Source organism: Nuphar pumila, chromosome 8 (assembly GCF_984573655.1).
Source record: "Nuphar pumila chromosome 8, dmNupPumi1.hap1.1, whole genome shotgun sequence".
Classification (NCBI taxonomy): domain Eukaryota; kingdom Viridiplantae; phylum Streptophyta; class Magnoliopsida; order Nymphaeales; family Nymphaeaceae; genus Nuphar; species Nuphar pumila.
This window is the reverse complement of record NC_143256.1, coordinates 14980316-14994164: the sequence shown is the minus strand read 5'-3', so window position 1 is coordinate 14994164 and position 13849 is coordinate 14980316. Positions and strand designations below refer to the sequence as shown.

General features: G+C 35.0%; 1 protein-coding gene across 1 annotated transcript in view; it reads right to left on the bottom strand.

Annotated features, from left to right (window-relative positions):
- The window catches only part of LOC149829661 (actin-interacting protein 1-2-like), a 108833-nt gene that overhangs the window by 60844 nt on the left and 34140 nt on the right, over window positions 1-13849 (bottom strand). The window contains exons 7-8 of the mRNA XM_090015224.1: window positions 9217-9378; window positions 4976-5159 (exon numbers count right to left, since the gene is read on the bottom strand). Of these exons, the coding sequence (XP_089871350.1) occupies window positions 4976-5159; window positions 9217-9378 (346 nt within the window). The remainder of the gene's footprint in view (window positions 1-4975; window positions 5160-9216; window positions 9379-13849) is intronic.

Genomic DNA, 13849 nt, shown 5'->3' with positions numbered 1-13849 from the left:
TATGCTTCTTGAGCATTTTATGAATAAAACTTATATTTTTTAAAAGACTCTTGTATGATTGTTGCTTAGCCCTTAGTAGTTTTATGTGCTTTTTGGTAGCTTAGTGACTTGAGTGTTTGTGCACTTTTGTAACCCTTAGTGGTTTCTTTCTTGTGCATTGATACTTCATTGCATGTTTCTTAAAGATTTTATATTTGTTACATTGTGATAAAATTCTTTGTATGATATATATGAGTTCATGGTTGTTGATAGTTATATAGCTCTTTGTGAATCTCTATATGTTTGTCATCAATTGTCTAATAGTAGACTAATGATTTAGATCTAGCTTCTTAGAAGCTTTTCTTTAATAAAATCATATACTTTTGTCTTTTTATTGAGATTCATTGGATCTTTTGTATATGATGTGCCTTAGTGCACTTGTTTCTTGATTGGTGGATTCATGATTCCATTATCTTTTGAAAGATACTCTAACATCATAATTTCATCACATCTATGTAGATTATTTATATTGGGCATGATTCTTGTCCATTATTTGCTTGTCAAAGTTTGTAAAATTTGTCATGAGACATCTTGTGTTGGAAGTGATTGCATCAATTGACATATTGTTGTGCATATGATTGAACTATATTCATTCTAAGTCTTCATCTACCTTTATTGGATTTGATTTAAAACTTTGTTTTTTCAAATCGGTACTTTTATATATGAACTCACTTATTTGAAAATCAATTTCCGTGAGTATTTTTTGCCTTCTTTTGGCATTGTTTTTTGTCCATCATAGATTTTTCTAGGATGCGCCATTTATTTTTGGCCTTGTTGTTGGGTCAGAGTTAGCCGTTGAGGTGAGTTATGTGTGCACCTCATGTCATCTTACTAGTCTAGATTCCCAAAGGTTATGAGTGATGTGTTGTCACTTGTCTTGGGTTTGATTGGTATCTACATCCATGTTGCTTTTGTTGAACAAGAGATGCTTGTTGGGGTGAGTTGTGTGCACCTTGGTTTTCTTATCAGTATAGATTGTCGCCTTATAGTTTGGCTCTAATTGACGGTTGTTTGATCTCTAGTTCTATGAGTGTGTTATATCACTCATTTGTTTATTTGGACAATGTTATTATGAATACTTATAATTATGTTTATCTGTGATGGTTATCTATTTTGAAAATATGGTGTTTGAAAGATTGTTAAAATTGATACATTTATCCTTCTTGATGACATTAGTTTGTTTTTATTACAAGCTCTCTTACTTCGTGTCTTCTCCTATTATGTCTCTTATTTAAAAGATATTTTTGTGGTGAGTTATATGCACCCATTGGTTATTCACATTTTGTGTGTTTGTATTATACTCTTATTCTAGTAGCTGATGCACTTGAATATTGAGGTTTGTCTCTTATTTAAGTGTCATTTTACGTAGACAAGAAAGATTTGTTTGCAATGAGTTAGGTGCACCCATTGGTTATTCATACTTTTTGTGTGTTTGTATTATGCTCTTTTTCTAGTAGCTGAAACATTGAGGTTTGTCTCTTATTTAAGTGTTATTTTATATAGATGAGATGTTCACACTTTTTGTGTGTTTGTTAAGCTCATAAGTGGCATTGTCATTGATCTCTTGTTCTAGCAGCTATTACACTTGAATTTTGAGGTTTGAAGGTCAAGCGAGGTAAATTGCTTATGGTGGTCGAACTATTGTGAAGGTTTGCAAAATATCATTTCTTGATATTTGTGGGATTTTCAAATCTCTCCACAAAATTTCTAAAAAAAAATCACTCATTTACCCTTGTCTGGGAAATGGTTATTGAAAATTCTTCATGCATTTTGCATTGAATATGTTTTAATTGCATGCTTAAAGATATTTTAAATGTGTTCCATGATTAGTTATCTTGGGTGATTTACATCATGATATGCCTTGGTTGCATAGGATGCAATATTTTGAGTGTATTTATAGATATTGTTTCTATTGTTGAGATTTAAATTGTTATTAATATTTGTCATTATTACAAAATATCTCTTGTTATGATTTGTACGTGGGATTTTGAACTTCCCCATTATTTCTGTTGTACATTTAATATGGCTACTTGTTTTGAAAAACTCTGCTTTATGAATATTTTTTGTGTGGGTTAAACTCTTTTGTGAGTTATTTATTCATGGTATTGATGTTGTTTGAAAATTCATATTTCATGCATTAATGTGCTTTTCGAGATAGATGTGTGTATTGACTTTCAATAATGCATGTTTTCATGAATGTTTAAAGTGATGAATGATTTATACGTTTATCTTTGAGATATTTTATGCATGCATCTCTTCTTTTGATAATATGCAATTGTGTTCTCTTATAAATCAAGAACTATGATTTCGTAAAATTATCTATTGAGGTGAGACTCTCAATGAATATTGTGTATAAAAATTTAATGACTTTCAAAATTGATGTTGAAAAATTTTCTTACTATTAAAAGATTTTGAAAATTATTAAAATGTCTTATTAAATATGTATTGTATTTTTGGCGTGTTTGGTCATTTATATATATATATATATATATATATATATATATATATATATATATATATATATATATATATATATATATATATATATATATATATATATATATATATATATATATATATATATATATATATATATATATATATATATATATATATATATATATATATATATATATATATATATATATATATATAGAGAGAGAGAGAGAGAGAGAGAGAGAGAGAGAGAGAGAGAGACAGAGAGATGGGTGTGTACGAAATGAAATATGCGAATGAAATGTGCTAAATGGGTTTTTCTGCTCTTTTGGTGTGGGTTTTTTTTTTGCAGTTCTGACCCATAAATGTGTTGGGCATGGTCAATTTACGAGGAATCCACACTTGGATCATGTGTTTTCGATGAAAAAAATGATATTTGGAGCCTAAAAATTAACAAAGATTTTGGAATGGTGATTTTTTAAACGTTATAAAAACCCGCTCATGTGTCAGAATCGAACACTTAAAGAGTTGAACCCTATAAAATCAAGTACATAGATCACATTTGTACGATTAGAATTTAAAAATAAAACAAAAAATCCCTGAAAAACTCATTTAGCATGTTTCATCTAGCATATTTTATTTAGCACGTACCCATTACTCTCTCTCTCTCTCTCTCTCTCTCTCTATATATATATATATATATATATATATATATATATATATATATATATATAGTTATTTTTAGTTGGATTGCTCCTTTTGCACTCTTTAAAATATTGGCATTATTGATGATTCTAGAGACCTTTCGAGCATATCAAGGAAGATCTAGAAGCTCCTTCAAGAATTTGTATTATAGAAGAACATGTCGATATCTTGTGTAATGGGATTCCTTTTGTAATTGCAAACTTATAGTGAGTCAATGTAAGTTTGAGCGGGGGCGTTAACATATATCATGGTTGCCAGTCGAGGAAGCAGGAGCAGGAAGCGTGGCACTTTCAAAATTTTAGGAAGCGAGAAACGTGAGACTACTTAAAAGCGAATCAAGAATCATCTTGGAAGCGACCTAGGAAGCGAACCGGAAGCGACCTACGAAGCGAGGGGGAAGCGAAAAAATAAAAATAAAAAAAAATGAAAAAAGGGAGGAAGCGCAGGAGAAGCGCGGGGTAAGCAACGGGAAAGCACGCTTCTCAAAAAAAATGGCGCTTCCCAACGCGTTTCGGAAGCACAACATTTCGTGCTTCCACTAGGCTAGGTGCTTTCGGTAACTCTGATATATATACTTTAAAGTTAAGTCAACTTTGGTTGACTTGGACTAGTTGTTTGACTTATGGTCCAATGGTTAGTGTGGTCTCCCTTTTTCTCTCCTTTAATCTCTCTCTTCTTCCTTCTTTTCTCTATAAATATGGGTGGGTGGGTGCCTTTGTAAGGTGAGGGAGTGATGAGTAGTTTTAGGCAGAGTTACTCGAAGCACCTAGCCTAGTGGGGAAGCATGTTTCGGAAGCGTAAAACGTCGCGCTTCCAAAACGCACTGAGAAGCGCCAATTTTTTTGAAAAGCGCATTTCCCATTTATGGGAAGCACGTTTCTCCTTCGCTTTCCCTGCATTTCCTCCCTTTTTTTGTATTTTTATTTTTATTTTATTTTTCGCTTCCCCCTCGCTTCCTAGGTCGCTTCCAGATTCGCTTCTGGTTCGCTTTCGAGACGATTCTTGATTCGCTTTTAAGTCGTCCCATGCTTCCCGCTTCCTAAAATTTTGAAAGTGCCACGCTTCCCGCTTCCACTTCACATATCGCTTCCCGCTTCCTCGACTGGCAACCATGGTTTTAGGCTTCTTGTGTGTTTTTTAGTGTATTGTAATGAGGATTAAAATGTATTTTTTTTGTATTTTTACTGTTCTTTATTAATGAAGTTATTTACTCACATTCTATTGTGTTTCATTTTAGTTCTTATGTTTTTGTTCAAATGCATTATGTTTTGACCCTCGGAGTCCATTATGGAGGGTATTGGGATCCGTGCCATTTTGTGACAAATATAACCTCAACCAGGTTTATCCAACTGCACAGAAAATATGAAAGAATTTCTATCAATACCAAAGTAAAGCAGACTAAAGCACACAATGAAACTTTGGATTAACACTTCCACTCACACCTGTAATACAGACAAGTACAGCCCCATCAGAACCAGTATGGTGCTGGAGACCATTAGAATATAGGTAAACCAGATTGTATAAAACTTTCATTCAACAGATAAATGAATGTGCTTCTTCGATCAACCAAAAAACAAAAAAGTAGAAGAAAAACTCTCCATTAGTCAGGCATTTGATTATATAAGTAACATTTAAATTTAATTGTGTTCCAATTAAAATGTTCATATTATCAATCTAAGAATCTGAAAAAGGAAAAAGTAGATATCATTCAATGTAGATATTTGCATCCTAAGTCCACCACTGGAAGTATAATTATTAATCAATAATGAAAATAGCATAGGAATATCATAAATACCGCTTTACTGTCAGGACTCCAACTAACAGCATAGATGCTACCATTGTGACCTTCAGCAGATAGCTCCCCAATCTTTTCTCCTGTCCTCCCATCATATAGTATACCTTTCTTATCTGAACTTACATTGATAAACTTGCTTCCATCAGGAGAAAACCTTACACAATTGACAAAGTTGGAATGTTCCCTGCACTTCAAACAATAATGTTTCCTTTACATACAACCTCTGTTCGGTAAGACACAATCAAGAACATCTTCCTCAGCACATTATATTTTATTATGGCCACAAGCCTACATTGCTACAATGTCATGAATGAGTTTTTTATCATTGACATAAAATTAAAATAATGACTACATTTCTCTTACAAGAAATTTTGAAAAAAAAAAAGAAAAAATACCAAGCACTCGATGTTAATTAATATGAACCCTAGAACATTTTTCCAGAAGTTTTGCATTGGACTCTGCAAATCAAGGACACGACTGTTGCTCCAAAATAAAGAGTATGCTTCAACAATTAATGGGGAAAGGCATCTTGTAAACAATGTAGCCAAATCACACCAATGCACAATATTTGATGGGCCAAACAAGCAATGCAAGGAAACTTGAATAAATGTTATGTTTCTGCGTTCTATCTTGAACCAAGAGGCTACCATGAATTAAAATCTTAGAAGGATGAAGACATCTAACACTCAATCCAATTGCATCGATCAGAAGATGGCAGGTTTAGTGGATACTTAAGGGAAGTTTTCCACTTTTTCACTTTTTCTGTTTTGGTTAGCCTAACTGGAGTGCAGACCAGTGAATTAATGAGGTAACAAAAATAAAGGGTTCATATACATCATGATGACCAGTTTAGAGGTTTATCCCAGGGTTACCGGAAGTACCATAGGACATGGGGAAGCTTGCTTCTCCGAAGCGTATTTCGGAGGCGCGAAACGTGGCGCTTCCAAAATGTATCTTTTTTTCCTTTTTTTGTTTTTTCCTTTTTTTGTTTTTTCCTTTTTTCGCTTCCGCTACCCGAATCGCTTCCCCAACTGGCAACTCTGGTTTATCCTTTGAAGTACAATATGTTATAAGGAAGCATTACATGAGAGTCAAAATTGATTGGCTAGTGAAGTCCTTTTTTGTATTCAAGACCCAATAGGTCAAAAGATATAGTTATGAAGGGCATTTTTGTAAACTGACTTAAATTACCTTTATAAGGGTCAATATGAGAGGGATAGGGCACGATTCCAGCCCCTATTCTCTTTCTCCCTTGTCTTTTCTCACTTCCTCTCTTTTCCTATATCTTCTTCTTCCTCCTCACTCACTCATTTCTCTCACCTTGTTTCACAGTTCGCACACACCACATATTCTTTCACACATCAAAGGAACATAATCATGTTACCATCAATCTGAAGATGGTATCAGATCAGATGAAGATATGAAGGGAAATTTTGAAGCATACATCAACCACAAAATGACAAGGGGATTCATGACCTGCCACATGGGAGCTCCAATCAATTTTGGTTGCATTCATGCAAATAATATTTCAGAAGATTTTGGTTAGGGAGCTCCAAAATCCAAAATTCAGTTTTTAAACATTATAACAAAAAGTATTCTTAGGTATTTCCAAAAAATCTATGTAGTATAAACCTCCTTCTTTACAGCCTTCTCCAATCAGCTTCCCTGAGAGACGATCCCGCACTCATAAACCAATAGAAGAGAAAGAAACATTATACCAAAGGTCACATAATTAAGAGACAAATAAAAGATTTAGGCTTAACTTGGGAATATATCTAATTTTTTGAATAAAAAATCTCTTTAAAATATTTTCAAAATTTCTTATTCCCTTTATCTCAAGAGATATTCTATCAACAATAAAAAACATTTGACTCGCTTGAGTTATGACATCCAGATAAAATATCACAATTTAGTGTCATATGAAATGAGGCACATAAGCCAAGAAGCCAAAGAGACTTACTGGGATCAAAGATGCCAACAGAAGAGACCGTAGCTTCGGTTGGTGAAGCTCCTTTGAATAGAGGTTGAAGAGCTTCTACAATTTGAGTCAAGGACATGCTCTCAATAGTTGATTCTTGTGTAGCTTTGAATTCACTTGACTGTTGAGCAACGGAGGCTACCTTCTTCTCATAGGGTATCTTTAGTTTAGGACAATATATCTTGACATACCCCGGTTCACGACAATAATAGCAAATAATTTATTTTTTTTTCAAACTCATTGTCTTGCTTTCCATAGCTATCATTGTTTGGTCTCTTATAATGTGATAGTTATAATGTAGTAGTTGGTAAGCATGGACATGGTTTCTCAGCCTAGACACGGCTATGACCGAATTATCATCATCTTTAAATGTCTTTTTTTTAGTCTATTTTCTTTTATACTTAGCTCTTCAATAGAGAGAACTTCTCCTTTATGAAGAAAAGCCGATTTAGTAGACTCAAACTCCGGTCTTAGACCATTGATGAATTGAAAGAAATGTTTCACATCAATTTGTCTTTGACGGAGTTCTATGTCTTTGGGATAATGTCCTTGTGACTCAAGAAGAGCAAACTCATTCCAAAGGTCGAACAACTTACTAAAATATTCTCTAATACATTTTTCTCCTTGAATCATAGTGTGTACCTTGTCTTACAAGTTGCAAATGTGGGTAATATCTTTAAGACTATGTCACAGGGACTCTTCAACTAGGTGCCGCACTCACATCGCACCCGCACCCGATGCGATCAACCTGACCCTGGGTGCAGTCAATGCACCCAGGGTCATTTATGTCCAACTTTTTGCCGCATCCCCGCACCCAAGTTTTTTTAAAGTGTCGCACCCCTGCCCCTGCACCTGCACCCATGTGACATAGATTTAAGAGAATACATTTTCTTAAGATAGTCTCATGCAAATATTTATTTGCATGTTCAAATTTAGCTAGACTCAAGCACTTCTTGATATCAAGACTACTAATGACCCAAGACATAATCTTGGCATGCCCCATTCTCCATTCTTTCCATTTTTTCTCATATGTGGCCATAGCCATAAAGATTCAAATAGAGATACATGTTTAAATTACTTTGAATAGAAAGCTAATCTAGTTTGATCTAATTTCAAATCTAACAAATATGTTAATCAAATCCTCAAACTGTATGAATCCATATGTATATATGAAACTTAAACCTTTATGAATGTGCAATTAGATTTTCTAGAGAAGCGTCATTTGTTAGTAGCCTTTTCCCTTATCGGTTAACTTACTCTTTTATCATTTATATATCCATAACCTATGTTAACTGTTAAGAAAAGGAAAGTTTGCCAAGCCCCTCATGTTCTTGTCATATTTTCTGCTTTTTGCCATTTTTATAACCTTCCAGCCTTAAACACAGAGGGAGAGAGACCTAAATTAGTAAGTGTTCCTGATGTGCTCAGACTAGATTCATAACTATATCGCTCTCATGAAGGGGGCTTGGCAGTTATAATGTATTTTGAAGCAATATTATCAAGATATGAACTGTGATCTGGAAACCAGCAGGGCCCATCCTCTAGGACAGAAAAGCTCTCTAGTTATGGCTTGAAAAATCTGTTTAGATTTTTGGTAGAAAAAGTGGTAGTCCTGTCCCTACAAGAACAAAGATCAATTATATTAAAACATTTACCTAGACGGTGCAGTTAATTTAAACCTGTGTTGGCCATTTTAGGAATAATAGTTTAAATGTTATCTTCAATACCCTGATATATTCCCCTTGGATGTTATTAGTTAATTCTCTTACTAGTTCTAAACAGACTACACATCAGATAAAGGGCAGGTATACATCTCCCTCACTAGAGCACATAATTCCTTACAATTTGGAGAAAATATTATTTACATCATGTGCATTGCTTTTGGAAAATGTCATTCAAGCATGAAGATACTAGGAACACTTATTTATACCATGATTTTATATTCCATTGCAAGTTAAACGTTATAGTAATGTTTCAAGCTAGAGTGCACTCCTAAAGTTTGAGAATGGTCATTATTTACTTAAAAGCTAACAAATCATATACTGAATAGCTATTAGAATTTCATTTGCTTCGACAGGCTAACATGTCACGCTTCAGTTCCTGCATTGGATCCTCATACCTTTACCAAAAAAGAAAGACAATGTACCAAAGGATTCTTCATACAAAACAATTATGTTAAAACAGCTGAACCTTTAGCAAATTTGCACTATCATTGACCTAATATAGTATAAATCAATCTCTTAATACCATAAACAAGACTAACCTTTGTGACAGTTTGAACCTAAATGGTGGTCCCTCATAGAAATTCACCAAGTAATCTTCTCCACATGTAACAATACGAAAAGGTCTTGTAGGCTTGAATGCACAACTTAAGACATGTCTTGAATGACCGTCAAACTCACCAACAGTTGATCCTGAATCCCACCTACAAACAAAAACAAAAAATACAACAAAGAGAAGGAGATCACCATGACAAAGATGGATTAAACTATAAATTGTGCAAAGCACAAAATACAACCGAAACAAATTTAAATGTAAAATATCAAGGCAATCTCAATCAAACTTCACATATGGTAAATAATGCTAGAAAAAAAAAAGATATTATCTCTATCATAAACAGAATGTCAATGATAGAAAGACAAAAAAATCACCCTTTCCTTACTCTTTGAGGTATCAAAAGAAAATGGAATTAGCAACATTATGCATGCTTGCTTTGTCATTTTTTAATTGTGTGCAAATGATTCAATTATAAATAATAAAAAAACTACATGTGACGTGCACTAAATGGAATTAGCAACATTAAACTGTTTAAGAGAAAAAAGTTTGTTCGGTTCTGAGTGCCAAACGTGTAAGCCTGTTAGGTTATTAGTGGACAGGGTCACACGCATTTACTTTTTTTTTCCCTTTTTTTCGACAGTACCATTGGGATTCGAACTTACAACCAACACAAGTGACGTGCACTAACTGCTCTTGCCAGATAAGCGGATCTCCCATTGGTATCTATTTTTTTTCTATTATATTTTTTTATAATCCAAAGAAGAATAAAAAATCATCACCGACGGCAGATTGTCGGTCCCTCATATTTTGCTTGCACTCTGAGACTAGGCCATGGGTTAGATTTAGATGGTGCATTCATTTATGTGAATCCATTGGCATTCATAAACGATAGGACGAACTCGGTCTGGATTCAAGTGGGTCCGGCGTCCTACTCTGTCCTTGAGGGACCTTTTACCAGACTGGCTTTTAAGAAAGCTACGATTCCGAGTCGACCAGACGTTTGCTGCATGGATTGTCAAAGTTGGGCCGCATTTAAAAAATGTGACGCCTCTTTTTCTAGTCTTTTGGCTACGATGAAACAAACATTTAGCGGCGTTTTCTTGTCAAGGAATAGGGTTCTGCGGCACTTCTTTAGTGGATTCTTCTGCGGCGGAAACTAAATGGGACCCACATGAGAACAGTTTTTCGAGAAAAATGAGAGTTAAGTGTGTAAAATGACACACCCGTCGAGGCATTTTTCCATACGCCATGTTTGTTTTGGCATTGTAAGTTCTGCAGAAACGCACGCCCATCGATGTATTTTTTGCGAAAAAACTTGAATTTTCCATGACACACAAACACCCCCTTAAACATCACAGTTAAAATTGTCATGTTGGCATCGGTGAGTCTCAGTTTTTTTTTTGTTACCTTTTCTTTCTTATTTTTAATAAGCAAGATGGGGTTAGGCCGACTCCACCCGTTACACTACATACCATTGGGTTTTGAACTTGCAACGTTCCATCACATGGTGACTTGCACTAACAACTCCTACCAAACAAGCAGAGCCCCCGTTGGTTACCTTTTATTAATCCTTTCATACTTCTCTCAATTAAATTGAACTGGCAAGAGCTTTTAAAAATCGATGCCTATTTTTGTATGATAGATCATTCCCATCCATGAAAATGGAACAAACAGGTCTTTGAAATATAAAAAACATTATTTTTTGACAAAATATTATTATGTAATATATACAAATTGGGGTCTCAGGTTCATGGCGTTATCCCTCAACTTGCTCATCAAACAGCAAAAAAAAATAAAAAGAAAAAGACAATTCTCCCTCAATCAACACAGCTTATTTGTCTCTTCTGGTTCATTTTTTATGTTTGTAAATGTAGCTATGAGAAACTCAAAGTTAACCAAGCAATGGGTCAAGTCAAGCTAGATGATGGGTTCAGGGCTAGTCAAACTCTTCCTATTTATTTCTTGTCCTAAGTAAGATTATGTTAAGACGTTGCCAAAATACATATTTGCTCCTAATTAAGTGAGTCATTAGTAGCCAAAGCTGTGTTGTTGGTAGGAGCTGTCAGTGCATGTCTCCTTGTAGTGGGAAGTTGCAGGTTCAAAACCCAATGGTAGGTTGAATAACTGATGGGGTCTGCCAAACCCCACCTTGCCTTTCAAAAAAAAGAAGTGAGAGCCATTAGTCTCTTAGCCTAGTTGATCATGTCTCATTAATTTATAACCTTAGGGAGACTGGTCATGCCCTTCAACGGACAAGATGGCGTGGATGCCAATTCCTTGGGTGGTAAGTCATGGATACAAATATAGTAAGTAGCAAGTCATGGAGACGTGGATTGGTAGCCCCAAAGGGTTTTGTGTAATGGAAGGGCCCTTGGCTGCTAGGCGGGTGGTTAGAGTTTCTCACAAATGTCAGCCCCTTGCATTATGAAGGGTAAGGGTATCATGCCTTTAGCTCGTGCCGAAGCAAGACGACTCCCTAAAGACAAGGTGTGTCTCAGGGGGTTTACACCGTGGTATCAACGGCTGAATGTGCGATATGCATAGCCAGCGCAGGGTCTGATTTCGCAGGTGGTTTCAACATTCCTCATAAAAAAAAGACTTCTTGATGTTTAATAGAGTCTTCCTTTTATATATATATAGTTAGTTAGTTAGTTAGTTAGTTAGTGGAGATGTGCATACAATATATACATAGTTAGTTAGTTAGTTAGTGGGGATGTGCATACAATATTAATGAGTTGAAATGAGCAATATCTCATAGCTCGTGTTATTTTATGTGAATCTTTATAGATATGATCTACATGGTCTATTTGGTTGGGATCAAATTTTTTGTTTCATGGGAATCCAGTTTATGCAAGTGTTTTTTTTTTGGTGATTCAAAAATCAATGGTCACAAATGCTTAATTTTTTCATAGCTTAAAAAAAGTTTCTTTTGTTGAAAAAATGTGATCGATATAAAACTCGGTTGTTAGAAAAAGAACACCGTGGATTATCATTGGTTGTAGATTTTGGACCTTCTTTTAGTTGGACTGTCCCTCTTCCTATATATAGAGCACCTACTCCCATCTAGTAAAAGGTTTGGGTTTTCCAAATCTTGTAGTTTTTTTTTTAGTTGATAAGACCTTATAAATGTGATCTATATGCATTTTTAAACAGAAAACAAGTTTTAGATCATGCTATTGTAATCATTGTATAGGTTTTTTAAGACCTTAAAAAAGTCAACGGCCTAAAATGTAGCAAAGTTTCATGATTTAAAAAATCTTATTTTATGTCCAAAAACATGATCTGAACATGATTCTTATCAAATAACTATGTTGAACACGGAGTCCGATTGAGAAGATACTACATCTATGATTTTACTATGTGTGTAGGTAATCCCGAAGCAGCTTAGCATTACTTTATATATATATAGCATACATCAACGAACCTACTGCCGAAGCATAGGGAATTTTCTGCATCTTTGTTCCTTCTTCATCATTTGTAGGACATTGTCTTGAGCTAAGTTTGAAATGGCTTGCAAGTGGACAATTAACAGGCTTTGCTTTGTCCATGTTGAACCTCTCAAGAACCTTTCTGATATACTTTTCTTAAGATAACCATATCATCTCATGTGATCTGTCATGAACGATTCTCATCCCAAGAATCTGCTTTGCTGGACCTAAATCCTTCATGGCAAATGTCTCACTTAGCTCCAACTTTAACTTGCTAATCTTGCTGATGTCTTGGCTCACAATCAGTATATCATCCATATAAAGCAAGAGAATGATAAAATTACCATCTGGAAATTTCTTCACAAACACACAATGGTCTGTGGAGGTTCTTGAGTATCCATGCTCATTCATAAAGAAATCAAATTTCTTATACCACTGTCTTGGTCTTGCTTCAATCCATACAAGCTCTTCTTCAACTTGCAAGCTAGGTGCTTTTTACCCTTGTCAATGAAACTCTCAGGTTGCTCCATATAAATTTCTTCTTTCAAGTCACCATATAGAAATGCAGTCTTCACATCAAGCTGCTCAACTTCCAAATTCATGCTTGCAGCTATATCGAGCACAGTTCAGATGGAGGGCATCTTCACAAGTGGTGAGAAGATCTCATCAAAGTCAACTCTTTTCTTCTGAGCAAAACCTTTCACAACAAGACGTGCCTTGTATCTAGGTTGAGAGTTGTTTTCATCAGTCTTCTACTTGAAGACCCATTTGTTCTTTAACACCTTCTTCCCTTTAGTTGTCTTTACCAGATCAAAGGTGTGATTCGCATGCAATGAATCCATTTCTTCTTTCATTGCCTTAAACCACTCAGACTTGTTTTCATCCTCCAAAACTTCTTCAAAAGTTTCTGGCTCACCTTGATCTGTAATCATCACATACTCATTTGATGAGTATTTTCTGGATGACTGTTTTTCTCTAGTGGATCTCCTTATCGGAGTCTGAGGAAGTGACTCTTGGGGTGTTGGCTCCCCCTCAATTTCTGACTCAACACTTCCTTCCTTTGCATCATTGCGAGGAGGTGGAATCTCCTCCACGAAATCATGAACAGTCGGCGCATCTAGGGGATCTAAATCAATAAGATCACCTGTACTGGACTCTGATGGCTCAGACTCACCAATGTCTTCAATGGTC